Source organism: Condylostylus longicornis, unplaced genomic scaffold, assembly GCF_029603195.1.
Source record: "Condylostylus longicornis isolate FDR11 unplaced genomic scaffold, ASM2960319v2 ptg000055l, whole genome shotgun sequence".
Classification (NCBI taxonomy): Eukaryota; Metazoa; Arthropoda; class Insecta; order Diptera; family Dolichopodidae; genus Condylostylus; species Condylostylus longicornis.
Genome location: NW_026578024.1, coordinates 13,513,373 through 13,535,887, shown reverse-complemented (window position 1 = coordinate 13,535,887; position 22,515 = coordinate 13,513,373). Strand labels below are relative to the sequence as shown.

The 22,515-nt window shown below is 26.3% G+C and overlaps 1 protein-coding gene across 1 annotated transcript; it reads left to right on the top strand.

Annotated features, from left to right (window-relative positions):
• The first annotated feature begins 5,006 nt into the window (after window positions 1-5,006).
• Window positions 5,007-19,654, top strand: LOC129612004 (caspase-8-like). The gene is made up of 8 exons (XM_055525447.1): window positions 5,007-5,516; window positions 5,611-5,786; window positions 7,626-7,782; window positions 7,991-8,232; window positions 16,346-16,730; window positions 17,076-17,251; window positions 19,059-19,215; window positions 19,276-19,654. The coding sequence occupies exons 1-8, from the start codon at window positions 5,141-5,143 to the stop codon at window positions 19,521-19,523; spliced, it is 1,917 nt and encodes a 638-aa protein (XP_055381422.1). The 5' UTR covers window positions 5,007-5,140; the 3' UTR covers window positions 19,524-19,654.
• Window positions 19,655-22,515: the final 2,861 nt, after the last annotated feature.

The following is a 22,515-nucleotide window of genomic DNA, read 5'->3' as shown; positions in this document are numbered from 1 at the left end:
ACGGGGTAACAATTTTAAAAAAGTTTTGCGACGTGAAACGTATAGAAGAAAATGAGGCGAATGAAACGCTGGAAAAAGTAAGGTTGACTTCTTTTTGTGATCCAATCATATCTACTTAATCAGACGTCCTAACATAATATATGTTGTTCGTGAAGAACTAAACAAAAGAAACGCAGAGAGTGAGACTGCAATATTGGAGGGATTTCTAGAAGCTCAGTATACAAGGAGTTGAAGAGCTCCTAAGGAGACGATTTCAAGCGCTTTCAAATGATTATAGGAGAGCGCAAGAGAGAGTGAGAATTTTTTAATAGTATATTTTCGATGAGGCAATCCAGTCTATAAAAACATGTGAGAAAACCATCCGAAAGGAGTGACAACAGTTATATTTATGTTTTGTATGAAGGTTTCAGAGAACTATTATCTAGGAAAGATGTGAGGTTTTTACTTGCAATTAACGGGAATCGCTAGTCAACGTCGTGTTGGGTAGTTGTGATCTGTCGAGTCAATTAAATTACTTCAATTTAGAATGGGTTTTAGTTATGTTTTTTATTAGAGTTAAAATGGTTAGAAAACTTAGGTTATGTCACGCTCCCAAACAATAGCGCCACGTACTTATATGAAATAAATAGATAGTCGTTAAAAATATTTAAAAAAAATAACCTATTTGTCACAGCACAAAAATTTTTTTTATTATAAACATTCTTCTTTTTAATTTTGCATGTACTTTTAATTAAGTAAAATATATTTTTACAAAACATAAACTTTAAAATTATTTTAACATTAATTATATATGTTACATACGAGTATGTATACTTGACATCGGAATTTTAATAATATCGTATCCGTTATTACAATTCCGATTTCAGGGTATTTGTAATTCATGATATACAGTTGTTTTAGGTATCTGACATTTATTCACTGTTTGGTTTCAACGTGTTTCGCCACATGAAACTGTATTAGAACTGTTGAATATGAGACAACCATTGCAATATACGATAATAACAATTTGTTGTTTAGATCAAACATCCCAAATAAGCGTATGTGAATTGGATTTAGTTTTATTGAAAACATTAGTTGTTCAACCTAAAATGAAAAAATAATTTTCATTTAGTGCAAAGTATTGTAAAAATTTTAATTGTTTTATAGAAAAAAAACTAGTGGAACCCGCGTAACATTTATACTTTAAGGATTTTGATTTTCGTAAAGGTGGTCTTTAAAGATGTGTTCATACAGAAGTTCCAAAGTTTACAAAAGGTTTGTTTTGATTACATTCCAAATAATATGTGAACAATAATGTACTGTTTAACTCTTGCGCTTCATTATCGATATAAAGCGATGGGGATTAATGGGGATGAATTCAGCTCTTAAAGTTAAGGGTGCTTAAAGAACTCTGGTATTAAATTGTATATAAAGTTCATTCTAAAAAAACACCATCGATTTTAAAAGATTATTTTATATTTCCAATTTAGTTTTTAATTTGAGAAATTGCAAACAAGACAGTTTTAGTTAAAATACTGTAGATGACGTTTTTATGTATTTTAGGTCTTCTACGATCCAAAGCAAAGATCTGACAGTTGTAATATAGCTGGTAGAGCGTCAGCCTAAAAAACGTTGAGTTACCCATTCGATTTCAATTTGGGCAGAAAAAACTTTAATTTTTTCTTATTTGACTTATACCTTTGGTTACATCAACCATTTATTCGACAATTGTATCAGGAAACCTTCTTTGTTTACTATCATTAAGATACTCTTCTCTATCATTAAGACAAGCTTCTTTAACCTTAAGAATTAAACCTCATCAAAGAAAATATGTGTTTTAGAAAATATACAGGCATTTATATAGCCTTTAGTAGAGGAATATGATTTGTCGTATAAACTTACCGAATGAATTAAATCTTTTAAGTTATTTGCATTATTCCAGTTTATTACATGAAATATATCCGAAATTGCTGCAATTAATTTTAATTTGATTCTTCCAACTTCATCGTATAACAAAATTATTATGACAGCATTTGATAAATTTGTTAATATTATTTGTAATAAAACTAAAATTAGATTCAGTTCATGAACGAAATATTCGTTTAGAGCCACGTAAATAAACACTAATATTGAGTTGAATATAAAATATAATAATATTAAAAGCAGATTTCTATAGTATTTATTAAAATTTAGATTAATTTTATAAATAATTATTAATAAATTACATAATTCAATTAATTCGAATTTAATTTTTATTTTTTGTAAAAAACTATTAGATTTTTGTAATAATTTAGTTTTATTTTTAAATATTATACAACAATTATCATAAGATATCAAAACACAAATATTTATTAGAGCACAAATAATCCCAGCAAAGAAGTATATTGAAAACATATACATAAACGTAAAGTATATAAATAAATCAATTGATATACTATGAAATGAATGAGTAATTATTTCAACATCGAATATTTCATCAGTAATTATTTTAATAAAAATTGTATTAAAAATTATTATTATATAAGTATAATATGACATTTTTTGTTTATTTTCAGATTCTTTATAAAAAATTTGCTCGAATCGAAAGTATATTAGTTTAGCTTTTTCAAAATTTCTTCTATACTTCTTTATATTAACTGATTTGATTTCCTTTAGGCTAGATATCATAAGATTAATAGTCATAATTACTGCTAAAGAACCTGCAAATGCTAAAGATATTGGATCTACATCCAATAATACTATAGATAGATGTTTTCTAACATTGAAAATACACAATAAACCAACACCAAATTTAATACAAATAAAAAAACGAATTTTTATAATTGAATAGAATTTATAATTGTTTTTTACTTGAAAATGAATAACATTAAAAAATTGACCACATTTAATTAGAATATAAGTAGTTAATTTTATAATTTTAATAATAAAAATTTTAACCATATTTAAAATTCTACTCTGCCGGTATTGAATTTAATCAATATTTTAACCGAACACCCTATTATATGACAAAATTTTCTATAAATTTTCTTATTATTCTGTGCAACTATCACAGCGGCCGAAATTTAACTTGTCGATTTATATTTCACGTTTACGTTAAAAAAACGTAAACTATATACAAATCACTACTTTAATAAAAAAAAGAAAACAATTAATTAATATTAAAATCGAAATTGGTAATTTTTTGTAATTTATTAATCTTAAATTACAGTACTTTGCGTGTAGAATTTTTGTTAGAACAACACAATTTTCGTGTTAATTGCTTTTAAAAATTCTATTACAAAATACAAGTTGGCCTTCAGACAAACACCGATATTATTCAATGCTAAGGTTATTCAGTGCATAACACTTTATCATTTAAGTCTTATATAAATATTTCTGATTGAGGAATATTGCATACATATATGATTCCGTATAGGGTCTTGGTGTTACTAAGTAAAAATTTTTGCTGCAGTCTGTTAATTATAGGTAGAATAATATGATTTCCAAAATTTTGAGAAAAAGAAAATTTATAAAAAAAAAAGGGATGTGGTTAGCACATAACTGACACCTGCGGTCGATGTTTTGCCTAGTTTAGCGAAATTGTGGCGTAAGAACATGAAAATGGCTTTCAAAAATAGTTTATTTACGCTTCCTTAGCATGCAAAATTTGGTGTCATAACCTCCCTTAGTGTATGGTTACGTAACACATAACTGGTACCGCATTGCTAAAGTATTCAATGATATTATGAAAATGCAAAAAATCCAGGTCGATCTAGCGGCTTATTGTTGAAGCGTCTTACGTTCGTGTGTACTTTAACAGTACTTACTTGAAAACACAAAGACATCTAGTGACATGAAATTCGGAACAGATGGATATTTATACAGTGCACGCACGCAGTGCATTGTCGGTATTGAAAATAAAAAAGATTGGCCTACTGTAACTGCTCTTTCCTGTACAAAATTTTGATTATGGCTTTTTAGAACATTTACCAAATAGGGTCGTTGACTTACCATGAGACATGTCGTTGAAAATGTCTCCGAAATCTTTACAACTTTTGTTAAACATTGATCTTGCATGATATCCTATATAACAGGTACCCCGACATCACGTCGGGGTCACCATTATAACAGCAAGTGTAGATGTAGTTAAAACAATTTTTTAGTTGAGTTCTGTTTCAAGACTGATTTATTTCATTATTCAATACTTATTCTTATAATCTATTATAGTGTATTTATGTTCTATGTATGTGTGTAAGTAATAATGTAAGCAGCCAGTGTTTCCACATCATGTACCCTTCAAACATTTCGTCCAGCGAATATATGCTTTGAGGGATAGCTATTGTGTCAAACTGTGTGCCTAGATCCTAGTTCTAAGAAAGCTTTATACGTTTACCGAGTATAAAAGTTTCGAAATTTTGAGTTAAGATAAAGTTTATTTAAAATTGGCGGGCATTCAATTTTGACAAAAACCAAAATTAAATTTTTTTCTTGTTTTTTTTATTCTACATAATTTTGTTTTTTTTTTTTGTTTATGTATAAACAAAATGGTCTATGTCAAATTTTCTTTATTTGAAAAATAGTAGATTAGTAAACGATCTTTTTATGAACTCAAACTAAAAACGTAACTAAAAAATTTAAGCAACACTAGCGTGAAATTTTTAAAACGTTGCTTACATTGTCTTTTTAATTTCTCGATCTCATTTTTCTAAAGTTAATTAATTATTAATTGTGACTAAAACATAGATTCAATTGAATATTTAAAATTCATGTGAAAAAATAATTTATTTTTTGAAAATTCAGAAAAACTGGATTTATTAAAGATTTGCGATAAAAAAAAATTGTTTGAAAGAAGACCACAAGACACAAATTTCAGTGAGTAATAATCTAAAGCCACTAAAAATCTTATCAAGAATATTAATGTTATCGTGTTCTAATCGATTGATAAAAAAAATTCTATTGATCCAATAATTTTCTAGAATGTAAATTATTTTATTATAAAGAGCAGCAAAAATTTTTCAGTTAGTCGAGGAGTTTCATATGTGGTAGCAAGAACCAAAAAAAAAAGGAGTACGGAATACGTGGTTGAATTATTTTATAAAATTTTATTGAATTTTAAGTATATTAATTGAATAATCTTACATACGTTCGCATATAAAAATTTAAATTAAATTAGAAAAAAAAAATGTTTAAAAAATTGAATTGTATTAAAAGACAAAAGTCTATTGAAAATGATTTAGATGACATTGATGCAGCTAGAATGGCAGATGAAACAATTAAAAATGAAAAACCAAAAAAATTCTTTAATATATTAAAAAATATTAAACCACCATCTGGAAGAAAACTTTCAAGAGCCACTAATGAAGAATTTTATAGAAATGATAATCCTTATATTGGTAAAGCAATTATCTTTAATCATATAAATGTTCCGGGTCATCCACAACGTGCTGGTACAGACAAAGATAAAGAACGTATGGAAATGATACTTAAATTATATGGATTTGATGTTAGTTCTTATGATGATCTAAAATATAATGAAATTGCTGACAAATTAACAGAAGGTTGGCGAGTAACCTTAATTACTTTTTTTATAATATAATTGAGAACAACAATTTTTTTTTATGATTTTATTTATTATATCTATTGTGTATTTAGTTGCAACTGAAGATCATTCTTATAATGATTGTTTATTGATAATTGTAATGTCACATGGAATGTCTGGATATATTTATGCTGCCGATAGATCATATTCTGCTTCTGATCTTTGGACACCATTTCTAGGTGAAAATTGTCCAACTTTATTAGGTAAACCGAAAATATTTTTTATTCAGGTACGTAACTATTTCAAAGATCAATATGTTTATAGTATAGAATAATAATATGATGGAATAGTTGTAAGATGATGCATTTTAAAATCCATGTATTATGTGCGTGTACTGCGGGGAAAAACTTCAATTTATGAATAATATGTTGAAAAACAAGAAAAAATGTAAAAAACTTTCCGAAAATTTTAAGTGGTTTGGAAAATAAGTGAAAAGAAGGTTCAAGTGAATGAGTTTATCTTATACACTATTTTCTGCAAGAATTTAATTTTCGTATACTTGCATACAGGTCACATTAAAACTTTACAAGTATTTTCATCTTGCATTTGCACAGAAAGAAAACACATGTTTTTTTTTTTGGCGAAAAAAGGGAAATATGACTAAGTCTTTAAAAGGGGTTACCCTTTCAAGTTGTGATAACTTTAAATATGATCAAAAAATCTTAAAAAATCAATAACCTCAATTAATTTCAAAATATATAAATTATAAATGAGGTGACTGACTCCAAATTTACTCTGCGCATATACATATAAAACATACCACAAATTATACGTTTCGTGTTATTTGCGAACTTAACCATGGAAAGTAGAGGCTAATGCACATGTTTTTGTTATAAAAAAAAAAGTACCTTGTCGACTTTATCTATATAGGTATTTATAGATTATTTTAATCAAATATTTTCATTAATTTATTTATAACAAAAATTATTATTATTATTAAAATTTATGAATAATAGTAAAAATACGGAATAAATTTTCTTTTGTTTTTATAACAATAGGTTGAACAATGAACTTGCAATTGATAATATTTTTTGTAACAAAAAAAAAAAAAAAAAAAATAAAATGTTATGAAAATTTGGTTGTATGTACATATGTACGAGTATTCATGTATATGTTAATATTTATTAATTTATAGACATGTGTGAACACCATATTATAGTAGCAAAATATAGTTTGCAGTCGCGTGCTTGATTTATGAACTAAAATTATAATTATATTATTATTTTGGTGTTTTTTTTTCTGTGTAATAGAAAATTTCAATTTTAGGCGTCAATATTATTAATCAAATCAAAAAAAACTAGGAAAACTATAAGAAATTTTTATTTTATTACATTGATAACGTTGAATTAGAAAATAAGAGTATTGAAAAACCTTTACTAAGAATAGATAAATGAAAATTCGAAATAATAATAAAGATAAGTTTATTAAAAAGAAATTAATCGGTATGTTACTTATGTACATATGTATATTAATAATAAGAAATCCAAGTGTTTGCATATTATGTATGACAACATATAAACATAATAATTTTGTTTTGTCACAAAATAATGTTATTCTGAGGAGTCAACTTAGTAATTACTTAAGAAATTGAGAAAAATGAAAAAATATTTCTTTACACCATCGAAATTGTGTAATTATATATGACGTAGCCAAAGAAACTTTAGAAAGAACAAGTCTAATTCTTCATTTCTCGGAAACAAATACGTAACTGGTGGAATGTGAAATTTTTTTTTTAAGATGTCATTAAGTTAATTGATCGGGTCTAAAATGATTAACATTAAAAAAGAACATTTTTTTAGTTCACAATGCAATATCAAAATATTATTCACGATTTACCGAAAAATTTCGGTTAATACTGGATTTGTATTAATGACCTTTTGTTTTTTAAGAGAATGCAATATAATTATTACTGAAACAATCATCTCTATTTATAGTCGCATAAAACTGTACGATAACCCAAGATATGACATCGTTTTAATCTAAAATAAGTTCTTTTAAAGATACTTGTGTACAATAAGGTATTAAATGATTAATTAATATTATTATTATTATTTTTTTTAATTTATAGGCTTGCCGAGGATTAAAAGCTGATGCAGGTGCTACATATTTATCAACTGATTCTCCTGGAATTGCTAGATCTGGAAGTTATGATGAAGTTGATTCACCGATAACATATACCATTCCGAGTACAGCTGATATTGTTTTATTCTATTCAACATGGGATGGTAAGTAATACAATTCATTGACAACGATATATATAATTATATAAGTCGGTATGAAATTTTAATAAAATTAGTAACGAGCAAGGCATGCAAGTATTGGCATATGTGTTTCTGTTAATATTTGTTACAATAAATTATAGAAGCTTTACAGAAGTTTATTAGAATAAATTGTTACTTATAATTTATATTTCTTTTCAATATTTTCTTTTAGAACACGTATCATTCCGGAATAAAGCTGATGGATCATGGTTTATACAAACAATAGCATTATTATTGGAAAAACATTTAAGAGATCAGGAAGAAATTGAACTTTATCGATTTTTAACGAGTGTCAATAGAAAAGTTGCCTATGAATATCAATCAAATTCAATAAAAGTTGATTTACATGAAATGAAAGCGATGCCAAATTTTATTTCAACATTAACAAAATTATTTATATTTAAAGCAAAACCTAGACCATTTTCATAAAAACTTTCCTCAAAAATTTTTTTTTACATATAAAGAAAAAGGCTGTATGTTTCTTTAATATTGAAAAAGTGATAATCTTTATACAAAAATTTTAAAATAATTATAATTAATTATTTATTGAAAAATTATGAAAAAAAATTTATAAAATTTAGAAATTTTTATGTGATGCATTACAAGGCATTCAAATTAAATATTTTGTATTGTAATTTTATAAAAATATATCAAAAAAAATTGTGATTTAAATAATTTATTGTAATAATAAAGGCTTAAGTTTAATAAGTTATTTGTAAAAAAAACTTTGTACGAAATTTCTCAAAAAAATAAATAAATAGGGTTAAGTTAACATTTTGTTTTTCATTTCTAACAAAAACAAAGAGAAGAAAACAATCCTATAATTTTGGCAGCAATTAAGCAAGAGATTTTTTTTTCTGGCTACCGCTAATTATACATCCTCATATATTGGAAGTGTATACGTTGTCATAAATTATCACCATGTTCTTAACTCTAAGAAATAGATGTCGTTCATTGCAGGAGCCTATTCAGCTCGAAAACACTTTCATCTAACTATAGACTAATCAAACTTTCTTAAATTATTTAGATCAGGTATTAGCCATTTAATTTGATGAAAGCAGCGTTTAAATACCTGTCATACAAATCTATAATACGAAGTAACAGTGCACAAATTTATGTCTAAATAGTCCACATATTGTATATGTAGTACATCTCAAATTAAATAAATAAATAATTCATTTTCTTATATTTCGAAAATTCTTCCTTTTACGCTGAAAATTCAAACGACAATTAGAATTTTTGCGAACTGTTATACAACTGTTATACAGAATTCGTTGTAGGTCAATACGGAGAAGAAAGAATTCCTATAAAAATTTTACTTCCATTCATAATATGCTACATCTAATTGGGATTTTTTCGCTAATTTTTATACCCGTACGAACGTATGTTCGAAGGGTATACTAAATTTGCCTTACCGTTTGTAACGCTAAGAAATAACGGTCTTAGATATAGACTCAAGTGTATGTTTTTGATCAGCGTCAAATTCTGAGTTGATTTAGCTTTGTCTGTCCGTCCGTCCGTCCGTCCGTCCGTCCGAACGATAACTCAAAAACTAATTGAGCTAAGTTCACCAAATTTTCACAAATGATTTATTGTAGTAAGTGCCAGAACCCTATTTAAATTGGACATGATCGGGGTACCGGTTCGGGTAGCTGCCATACAACTTCAAAATTTATTTGGCTATATCTCAGAAACTATAAAAGTTATGGTATTGAAATTTCACACAAACGAATATATTAGTATGGCCAATATGCCCCATAAAAGTCGTTGAAATTACTTGGCTCCTTCTGGTACCTGCCATACAACTTCAAAAGTTATTTGGCTATATCTCAGAAACTATAAAAGCTGTGATATTGAGATTTCACACAAGTAAATATATTAGTAGGGCCGATGTGTCTGGTAAAAGTCGTTGAAATTACTTGGCTCCTTCTGGTACCTGCCATACAACTTCAAAAGTTATTTAACTATATTTCAGAAACTATTAAAGCTATGGTATTGAAATTTCGCACAAACGAATATATTAGTAGGGCCAATGTGGCTCATAAAAGTCGTTGAAATTACTTGGCTCCTTCTGGTACCTGCCATACAACTTCAAAAGTTATTTGACCATATCTCAGAAACTATAAAAGCTGTGATATTGAGATTTCACACAAGTGAGTATATTAGTAGGGCCGATGTGCTTGATAAAATTCGCTAAAATTTCTTGGCTCTTTCTGGTAGCTGCCATACAACATCAATAGTAGTTTGGCACAACCAGTATTTTGAATAACACATAGTACTGAAATTTTGCATAAATTAATATGATAATACGGCAACTTAAAGTCATAGTCTGCCCCATAGTTAGTTATGGCACATTAGTTATTCGCACATAGGATAACAAATTCGTGCGGGTATCACAGAGTTGACAAGGTCAACTCTATTTTTTTTCTCGTTTCTTATAATTTTGAATGTTATTAAATTACTATTAGTTTAGTGTATAATCTCCTACTTAATTAACCTTATTAAATATTTTCACTTGCAGTAATATTTTTTGCATTAAGTTCACGTTAGTATACAAATTTATTACAAACATAATATTTTTATTGCTTTAGATTAAAGCAAACAAATCATTATTAGCCATGTAGTTAATGGCTATTGCACAATTATATGCGTATAACCTGTCCGTATTTAGTCATATTTTGATTTAAATGACAAAACACATCATATAACTTTGAGATAATGAGAATCTAATCAATATCTATTTAAAAAAAATTTATTTTTAGATTTTAATGATATTTTTAGGTATGAATCTACAATACCTAATAAAAACAAATTATTACAAAGCTTAAGTTCAGATTCAGATTCAAATTCTAATATTTTTATCAAGGAATAGGCAAAGCTGAATGAAAGCACTTATTTGTAAGAAAAAACCTAATTTTTAAATTAATTTAACTTGCAAAAAAAAAATTATAAAAAAATGCTTAGTAGTCTCACTCTGACCAACTATCGGTTTGTGTGTCTGTTAACAAAACTTCTATATCCTTTCAAATAGAAAGCTGATATTTTATGCGCAAGCAAATCTTTACTATAGAAAATAATTTTGCTAGAAGAAAATTTTTATATAATTACATATATCAACCTCTCTAACTGCTATAACCCAACAAATTTCTATTAGAAACATTAATTTGTTGCGTTAGAAAAAAAAAAATTCCCGCCTCCATCCCCTCTCAAATTTTGTAAATGCCATGTCATCAAAAATATGATTATTTACCTTAACACATTTAATAACCGTCGAATTCGACTATTATAATATTATAATAAATGCATTTTTCAATTTTTGCCCACCGCATTGTATACAATAAGTGGAGATTATGGGATGGAACCAAACTTCACACGTCGAGTTTTCGGCGGAAATATGTCTCCATGCTACACTTCATGGGAGCGTAAATATAGTTTGTATTTTAGAGAGATGTCTGCCGGTCTATCCGCCTGTCTGTCAGTCTGTCTGCGCAGATCGGTATCTCAAGTTCGACTGAACCGATTTGTACGAATTTTTATATCTGAGTTTACTTTGAGGATGAGACGGTTTAATCAATTTTTGGGGTATGTCAGGTCTCTGGAACTAGATTTTTACAGGAATCAGCATATTTTCCTGAAATTTTAGTTTAAAAATACTCAGCTTTCATATAATTTGAATATTTAATGGAAATTTCATAATTTTATAGCAATAGAGCCGGTTGTATACTAATCAGGTCAGATTGTTATATATCATATTGTTATATATATATTTAATTAATTATGTAGTACCTAGATTGTTTTTAAAAACAGCATTTTTATTTGTTTAAGGGAAAATGGCTGCGGTACAAACTAATGTTTTCATCCATAAATAAAATAAGTATGTATATGTTTAATAATAAATTTCAGGATATTGTGTAATATGAGAATTTATTTACACACGTTCAAACATTTACATATATCGAAGCGTAGAATCGGTGAAAATTTTGATAACACGTAATTTCGATCCCATAACAATTTGTTTTTAGTAACATCAAATACGTAAAGGTTATAAATTCAAATTTAAAAAATATTTTGATAAATAAATAATATTTTTTTTTTGTATGTTTGCACAAATGACTTACTTTTTAAGAAGCTTATAACACAGCCAGGGGAGCACCCGTATACAAATATTATTGTCAATTATATTATTAGAACAATCTAATCAATTTAATTAGGTTTTTGGTGATATAGAAATATAAATATAGATAATTTTTTTATTTTGATATAATTGAATATCTTAGACTTAGACAATATATAATAGATTCTTTTAACAGACAAAAGGTCGACAATAATACTAAAATATTACGTTCTCATTTAATAAAAAACAAAGATTTATTATTTTGTCGTCACAATTTAATAATTCAATATTACAAATATTATTATTAATTATACTCACCAATTTTTCTTTATTATTTCTGTATGAATAAATATCAGAAATATTCAACAGGGTCATTAAAATTCCATTTTTCATTTTTCCAATAAATTCATATGAAAATAATAATATTATTATTTCTAATGTTCTACCAGTTATTTTTGGTAAAAATATTGTTATCCAAAATATTTTTGATTCTGTTGAAGAATAGCCTAAGTAAGCATTTATAAATACATAAATTAATAATGTATTATAAAATAAAAATATTAATATTATATATTTAAATTGTTCATTAAAATCAAATGGAATTTTATAGCATATTTGATATAAATTTAATAATTTTTTAAATATAATTTTTTTATTTTTTAAAATATTAGCATTTTTTTGTTTTAAATTTTCATTTAATTTAATTAAATATAAAATTCTATTACTATAAATTATACAAATAAAATTAATTAATGATGATGTTATATTTGAATATGTATAATAGCAAAATATATAATAATGTAATAAATATGTAAAAAATTTTATAAAAACATTTTGTTTTATACGTTTCACTACATACAAGAAATCTCCTATAATATTATAATTTATAATTGAAAAATTAATTAGAATTATTATTAAAAATACAAAATCTTGAAATTCTTTATTTCTAAATAATTTTTCTATATGAAAATAATTAACACTTTTATAAATATATAAACATTTTTTAAAAGTATATTTAAAATAAAAAATTTTTAATTTTATTGAATATAATAATTTTAAAATTATTACACTTAATATTATTGTTAAATTCATCGAAAGTGATAGAGTATAATAAATTATATCGTATGTGTCGAGATAGAGTTTTAATTGATATTTTTCAAAAATAATGCATAATAATGAAATTATTATATGAATTAAATTTATAAATCGAATTTTAATTATTGAGAAAAATTTTGAATTGTCGCCATTACTCGTTTCGAAAAATAATATACCGAAATATTTGAAATAATTTAATAAAAATTTTATGAAAGCAATTGTGAGATTCTTAATAAAATTCATTTTCCTAAAATATTATTAGGAGGACTGAATAACCAGAAATTAAAATAAAAATAAATATTTTATCGTAAATAAAAAATTTCTGATTTCAGGTATTTTATTTAAATGTACATATATATGTATATGACATACATTCGTATATGTGACTTGATTCACTTTATTAAGTTTTAATTCATTTAATTTCTTAGTTCCTTAAAAAATTTTTTTTGACAAGGAGTTTATAAGACATTATTTCCAATTTGTGTGGTTTTGTGTTCTAAATTTCATAGTTGATTGAACATAATCAATATAATAATGTTTTTAATTTTGTTGCACTGCAAGTTGGATCAAAAAAATGGTTCGTTAAGTAGCATTTTTCACTTGAACAGGTGAAAATATTATTTTTTTTAAAGAGCAATGATTAAAACCTGATTAAAATTTAAATTAAAAATAAGTTTCTCAATAAGATCAATTAGGCAAAATAAAATTTTATATTTCTATTATAAGGGGTGTAAAAGTTTTTTAAACAAGCACACGGACAGACTGAACCTAATAAGCTTGTTTTTTCCAATTTTTTTTTTTTTTGGAAAAGTGTTTAAAATAAGCTTATTCTAGATATTTAGAAATTAAAGTTCTATTTGACAATGATTCTAAGTAGGGAATTTTCTATATAATAACTGTATTCTAAAAGGCAATAGATTTTAATTTTTACCAGATTATAATTTTTATATTTGTTTAAATGTTAAATAACAACGTAAAAAGTTAATATGAAATACTAGTATAAAAGCTTTACATCTAACAAAACAATTCATTGTAGACCCTTAATGGTGGTTGCATGACAGCTTATGATGTATAATTTTTTACTGAAATGGTGGTACCTGTGACTAATAATATTTTGTTGTCGTGATGCAGTGGTTCCTGCGTTTTTGGAGATATGGGGTATAAATTGTTTCTAAGGTTATATGGCAGATATTGCAAGAGCTTGTACAATCGGAACAACAAAATAGTGATCCTATTTAAGTATAAACACATTTCTAAAAAATTCTATGGTAGTAGATTTTTCGTATATTAAAATTAAAACTTGAATTTCAATTTATTCCCATAGTACAATATCATTTTAAATCGATTTCAATAAATTCATTCGTTCCGTAATCAAATTAAAATTTATGATTAATTAAATCTCGTCTTATCGCTAAATCACAAAATTTAATACCAGAATCAATATAAAACGTAAGTTCATCTATTATAATACAACAATAATAGTATTACGATAAAAAATATGACGATTTACGATAAAAATTACGTTTAAAGCTTTATGGGTAGTTGTAATTTCGGTCGTTTAATATTAATTTATGAGAAATGAATTAAATTAATTAATCTTGTTTTTTAAATAATTTATAATTAAAAATCGATTTAGAATTTAAAAAATTTTTCACTCACTAACAAGGGGGAATTAATAATGAAAAATTTTGCTTATGTTTTTGAATTTAGAAAATTAAATTATAATATTCTTAAGCAGAAAAAATTATTACTAATTGATTATCGTCATTGTGATTCAATTACTTGGGAGTAATCAATTTTAAAAATTCAACTTTATTATAGTATTAGAATTTAAAATATACTGGGTGTTTCGCATGATTCTTTGATCAATTTCCAACAAAAAAAAATGTATGGGTGGGAGAGGGGTGCAGATATATTCGTTTTCGAGCTACAGTCTGTTGAAAAAAAAAGGTACCGTACTTTTACTGCATATAAATTAATGCTTATACCTTCGGATACAAAATAGAGTTATCATTACGAGTTTGTTTTACAGGTGATTGATTGTTCTTTACTTTTGGTCTTACAATTAATTCGATTTTAATAATGATTAATATTATTTGCCAGGTTATCCGAACCACGTTGTATAATTAGAAAATGTTTTTCATATAACTTTGATTTTAGAAAATATCAACAACCAAAAGCGGAGCATTCAACACAAGGGGTTTGGATTAATTTTCTTATCTTTCTAAAACTTTGATTAAAACGAATATGATTTTCAATTTAAATGTAAAAAAATGTAAAACTTCTTTATTTATAATTAATTTTCGAACATTTTCTAATAATTTTGTACACTTTGGACTTTTTAATTCAAAATATCAATTTTTTCTATTTTAATTAAATTGAATTGCATTGAACGCATGCACATCCCTTCATTTATACTCTTAACGCCGTCTCTCCTATGAAGGCAAAATTTATTTGTGGAAACCATATAGTATGTAAATACTGAGCGTATTTGTACACAGACCTGGTTTTAATTATAAAGTCGTGTCACTTGTTATAATTTTTGCCATAAGCAATTGTTTTATACAAAAAATTACCAACCCCTTTATAATTTATGCTGAAATTTCAAAATTATTAATTAAAATAAAAAAAAACTAAAATATAAATTTTCGGAATATCCAAATAACGGGAATTTCCAAAATAAAATTTTTTTTTGTGTTTGAAATTGTATACACGTACTTAGCAAACGTACTCACATTTAATTATGAGTTCATTATTTAAAAAAATTTGAAAAGTGTTTTGTTTACCACAAGTTTCAATATTCATTTATTGGAATAAATCACCTGCTATTCGCCTTGAGGTTAAATTGGGTCATGAATTAATTGTGCCGAATTTGGATATTCATTTTTCGTACGTGTGGATTGCGTCTAGCTTTAATTTAATCAACAGATTCGTATGTTTCTATCAAACAGTTTTCTCATTATTAAAACTACAACTTTTCAAACTATTACGATGAATTTGTAAAAAGAGGGTGTAACGAAATTCCTAATACATTCTCAAAAATTTTCTTACGATATATCGTAAAATAATGCATTATAATCACATTATTTTTGTATGAACTTGAAAGCTTAAAGGAATACGATTTTATTAACGGGAATAGATAACACTGATAATGAACTCTTATCTAAGTGCTTATCACTTTAGGTAAATAAAAATGAATAAATTTCGATAAAGAATTTACTCAAAAGATTATTTTATTTAGTTATTACAAAACCGTTTGATTGAATGTATATAAATTACGGGCAAATAAAAAGAAATATTATAAATTACAGTTAAAAATATAAATTTAATAAAATTATGGCTGAGGATCAAACAGATTCTTTTAATTTATTTAAAAGAGATAAAAAAGATAAGCAAGATGCTCATAAATCCGATGCTAAACTTAATCTTAATATTGAAAATAAGAAATATTTGGAAGATGAAATAAAAACACCGGATGGACCAAAAATATCAAGACCAACACGTCACACACACTATAAAAATGATCATCCAAATATTGGTGTTGCATTAATTTTTAATCATACAAATATTCAAGGACAATCAAAACGAATGGGTACTGAAAAAGATAGAAAACGTATTAAATCAACTCTCAGATCATACGGTTTCGATGTAAGAACTTATGATGACAAATCTTATGCTAAAATCGTTGACATTTTAAAAGAAGGTTAGAAAACAATATTCTTCAAACCATTCTTGAATATTTTAAATTGAGGCACTCAGCTCATTAGTGGGTTATTCCAAATTTATGGAGAAAAGAGTTATTATATGTTCAATTGAGCTGTAATGGCGTAAAGAATTGTTTTATTTCTTCAAAATACTTACTTTACTCTTCTTTTCATTCTATTTTGACATAAGTTTGTTTTTGCCTTTTAAAAAAATTTTCTTAAAAATTGAATATTTAACATTCAATTTTAATTTATTCGAAATGTCATTTTTGAAGTAAGCCACTAATGTGCTGAGCGCCTCAATTGAGCTTAAAAAAATATTGATGTGTAACTCTTTATTTTAGTATCCGAAGAAGATCATTCAAAAAATGATTGTCTTCTAATTGTTGTAATGTCCCATGGAATTTCTGGACAAATATATGCTGAAGATATGACATATCCAGTTGAAAAATTATGGACACCATTTTTAGGTGAAAATTGTAAAAGTTTAATTAATAAACCTAAACTATTTTTCATTCAGGTAAGGCAATGGGCTATTTTTTATATTATTAAAAATAAATTTTCTATCAATAATTTTAAGTTAATCTTATCGTTGCATGATAATGAATAAATAGAAATTTTATTATATTTGGTCTAGGGTTTTGCATAAAATTTACAATAATTCGCAAATAATTTGTTTTATTAAAATATTTTGTATATGTACAAAACGGAAAAGATTAAAATTCCCGCTTGTAATCGTAATTCATGTTGAAATTTTTGCAACCAAAGCTTTTTTCCAAATATTTAAAAGCCTTAGTGACGCGATCAAAGTATATTAGAATAGCAAAGTTTTAATTGTAGTTTAATAATAGTAATATACATACTTGTATTGCAATAGTAAGTTGGTATTATCAGCCAAAATTAATGAAGGAGCTGCTGCGTTCCTTTAGTTGTAATGGTACTAAGTGCATATAAGCCACTGTTACAAACTGATTCGGAAAATTAGTGAGACCTAAAAGTATAATGACACTGTAATCATTTAAATACAATGTGCCCTATTAAACCTGTCTTTCCAATTTATTCTCCAAAGGCAAAATTTTTTGCCCGAACTACTCTCACAATAAGGTTTTGGTCCTAGATTAATAAAGTTTTTCGGTGTTTCGTCTTCCTCTTAAAAATATACTCGTACAATTAAATTTTTTGAAATAAATTTATTATCGATTTGATTATATAATTTTAGTGCAAAAGTAATTTATTTAAAGCTGTTATTAATCTATATTTAAATATTACTAGAATATTTAATTATACATTATTTAGTTAGAAACTAATATTGAAAAAATTTTATTACGGTACTTTTACATTGTTCCATTGTTCTCTATATAGGAACCGGTGCAAATGTGGTTTTCGATTTGTTAAAGTGGTTTATTTAAAAATTGATAACAATTGAACGTATACATACATACATATGTATGTATAACGTAATATAAATTAATTATTTGAGAAATTCTTTTGTTTTATTAGACAAAAAATAGACTATAATTAAATTGAGCTTTTGTTATAGACAACTTTGTATAAAATAATTAGTAGTATTGTTCTTGCAATTTTAAAATACGAAATTTCACAAAATTTTATAAGATTTTCAGAGTAGCACAAAGTATAACATCGCGTCCAGAGAGTATTGGAATATTATCTGGTCCATTAGATCAGACTTCGGCAAATTTTTGTGGGTTATGGGCAAATATGTAATATTTGAATATAAGTATGAGCCATAAGTAAAACTTGACATTTTTTCGAAAAATTTTAATAGTCGCAATCGAATATATTTTTCTCTTGCAAGTTGTATGATGGGCCATATTCTGGAATTGAAAGGGTCGAATGCTTCCCATGGGCTGCACTATTTGCCGACGGCTGCATTAGATGATTGTTAGAAAAGTTTTCGAGTCTCTGTAACTCTAACTTGATATCGATTTGAGGCTTGAATACTGAATTGATCCTAACTTTGAGGTCAATTACCCCTAAAAGTATTTAAATTACTCTAAATTTATTCGAATTATGAATTTATTTTTTGAGCTTACTTTATGCTCTGATTTTTGATCAAATATTTTAAAAATATTGAAAATAAAAGTGACTCTACATGTTTTTTATGTTTGCTTGATGATCAAACTGATTCGCTGACCAAAATGTTGCCCTCGCTGACAAGAAATTCACTAGTACTTTATAAATTAACTATGTACTAACTTAACAGCTAAGAATTTTCTAACTTAACCAAGCTATAAAAAATAACTTTAATTAAATAATGAGAGCCTTAAATATATCAAATCAATAACAATAGTATTTACTCATTTTAGGCATGTCGTGGTGATAAAGTTGATGCTGGTGCTACTTATATGTCCAGAGGATTTAGTGTAATGACTAGATCCGCTGATTTGGATGAGACCGATGGTCCTGTCACATACACAATTCCCAATACAGCTGATTTATTAGTATATTATTCAACTTTTGAAGGTACAATTTTTGATAAAAGAATTTTATGCTGAAATCAAGAACTATAATTAAAATTTTTAGGGCATTATTCGTGGCGGAATCCACAAAATGGTTCATGGTTTATACAAAGTTTATCACATGTACTTGAACAATACTTGGAATACAATGAAGAATTGGATTTATTTCATTTTCTTACTGCCGTTAATAGAAAAGTTGCATATGAATACCAATCAAATGTACCACAAAATGAAAGACTTGATGAAATGAAAGCAATGCCAAATTTTGTTTCAACTTTAACCAAATTATTTATGATAAAACCAAAACCATAACTGAAACCAAATCTAAAATATGCATTTATTTTATATTTTATATGCAAACGTTTATAAGAAACGAAGAAATTTCGTATAAAATTTTTTGTAAAAGCTAACAATTGTGGTGACAATATATATTTATGTATGTATATATTAAGTTTACATGACATGATCAAATTATAATTGTAGAACAAATTTCATTATCTATAATATTTTGAACGTTTACTGAACTTTGAGAATTGCTGCGCTCATGGAGTTATTGACAACAATAAGTGCTGTTTCTAATTGGGTTCAAACTTAAATAACTATTCCGATAATGTCAAATAAGATACTGTGGAACTGGGCAGGACGAGTATAGTAGTAGTATCTTATGTTTCATGTCTCATGTTCTTAAGGGTTACAATAAAGGGATACAACTTAAGAAACGGAATATCGACATCTGTTAGGATTGACTAATTTTGTTTTCTGCGGTATTGTTCGAATTTTGTTTAGACGAAAATATCTTCGTTGTACTTAATCTATCTAAGTCGAAGATGAATAAATTTCTCAGGTTTTCGTCAGAAAAAGAATGATATTGAATAAACTTCTTGCTTGATGCATTTGATTGGTAGTTTGTTTTCTCATTGATGGTTACTTTGACTTAACTTTGTCATATGACATAACGTGAATAATAACTTTTGAATTTATCCATTACAACTGTTATCTACAACATCTATTGCAGAGTTGTTATCGATGATAATACAAACTTGTAGAATTAGGATCCCAGAAATAAGAAAAATAATTGAGCAATATAAATTTAAAATGCGTTTTATCTGTGCAAAACAGAGTGATGCATCCAAAGTATAATAACCGTCTTATACTTTGGATGCATCATTCGAAAATTTGGTCATTCAAGCTTTAAAGTTGAACCAATGTATGCTCAGCTTTGCTTCAAAAATCCTTATGAATATTATAATCAAATACTTGAATAAAAATTTTAAATGAGATAATCAACATTTTTTCTTGAACATCATGCATATTGGAAAATATAGAAGGATGCAACCAAAAAACAAAAAATCTACTAATATTTCCTATTTATGATTGACTTTTATTTGTATACCTAATGTAACTATTACTTACATTTTATGAGTGTATTTGTCTTATGAAAGGAGAACAAAAAAAATAAAGCTAGAAGAAAAACATTTCCAGATTATTAACTATTTTCTCTACGTTAATATCTTTGGTAACATAGAGAATTTTTATGTAAATAAATTTTAACCCACTTATATAAGCTTGTGCTTCTTTGGCTATTCTTTGTCTAACATATACATACAACCACACATCATACTATTACCGCAAAAATAATTTTTTCTAACTAGAAATTTTTCCTTTTTTCGTTTTGCTCTTTTCCACAATAATATACATAGAAGCTCGTTAAATCATATTATGATATGGTCTGGTAAGTCTTAAGATTTTATGATGCACAAAAATATTTAAGAAGTTTCGTAATAACTTGTGAATAGAAAACTATTACAAAACGGAAATCATATGAATGGAATGAGTAAAATATAAAAACCAATGTAAAAAAAAAAAAAAATTGTTGAAGGAAATAAACCAGAAAATAAAAATTATTACCATATGTCCTGTTTTACAGTTGTTCTAACATGTGTACTGGACCGGATGAACATTAATGTATTTTGGTTGTTAAGTATATAAAATGAGTAATGGAAGAAATTTATGTGTACATATTATGCACATACTAACAATTTTCAGTGGTTTAAGTTAAAGTAGTTTTCTTTTTAATGTTTAATAAAGGATAATCAAATTTTATAATAACCGAATCAACAGATGAGATAATGATTCTAGTGTTTTTTATGTCTGACAGATATTTAAAATGAGTAACTGTTATAATTTTTTGTATTTTGAGTGTCTGCTTTAAAATTTTTTCTTTATGTAAATGGATTTTTTATTATCATTAAAATTATAAGTATTTTTATTACAATAATTAATTTTCTAATTGGTTTTTATGAGTAGTTACAATATTATAAGAGCGGTTCAACTTCGTATAATTCGCGAAGTACACCCGAAAGCTATACGATTTCAAATAATGTGACAAAGTACTTTTATTTCGTCATTTTGAATTACACACTGCTACTACTACAAAAAAAAAGAAAAATCTGATGTGGTCAGCACATAACCGACCGCATTGTGTATTGTCTAGTTGAGTGAAAGTGTTACAGAATATTAAAAAAATGTCTGTTAAGTGCTTCTTTCCAATTTTAAGGACATTTGTAAGCTTATAGTTAACATATCTAGAAAAATGTAAATTTGGCTCTTAGTACAGTTTCGTTTTGTGCTATCCGAATTCCCTGAAATGCCCACCAGTTAGTTTTGGTAATGCCCAGAACTCAAATATCAAATTTCATGAAATCCCATCAATTCGATCCGTAGATATGGTGAAAAATGTAAAATCGGCCCGCAAATCAGTTTTCGAGCCCTGATGTTTCCAAAAAATTTATATGTTCATTATTTTGATACGAGGAATTCATATATTAAATTTGAATGAAATCGGTTGATTATTTCTCTTTATATTCACAAAAATGTATATTTGGCCCGTAGTAAATGTCTAATTGCCGATGCCTGATCTTTCCAAAAAATGTACATGTTCATTATTTTGATACGAGGAATTCATATATTAAATTTCAATGAAATCGGTTGGTTATTTCTCCTTTTATACACAAAAATGAATATGTGGCCCATAGTAAACGCCTAGTTGCCGATGCCTGATTTCTTCCAAAACATAGGAATTTTCGCGGACAATCGAACAAAGCTTATATATGAAATTTCAAGTAAATCGGTTGAATACTTTCTTCAAAATGTTCAAAAATGTAAAACAGGCCCGCTAGAAAGTGCAGTTCCCGAGGCCTGATATATCCCAAAAGTTGATTAATCCGTGCCATGGTGGAAATAAACTTACGTATAAAATTTCATCAAAATCGGTTCAGCAGAACTTGAGATACACGCGTGCACA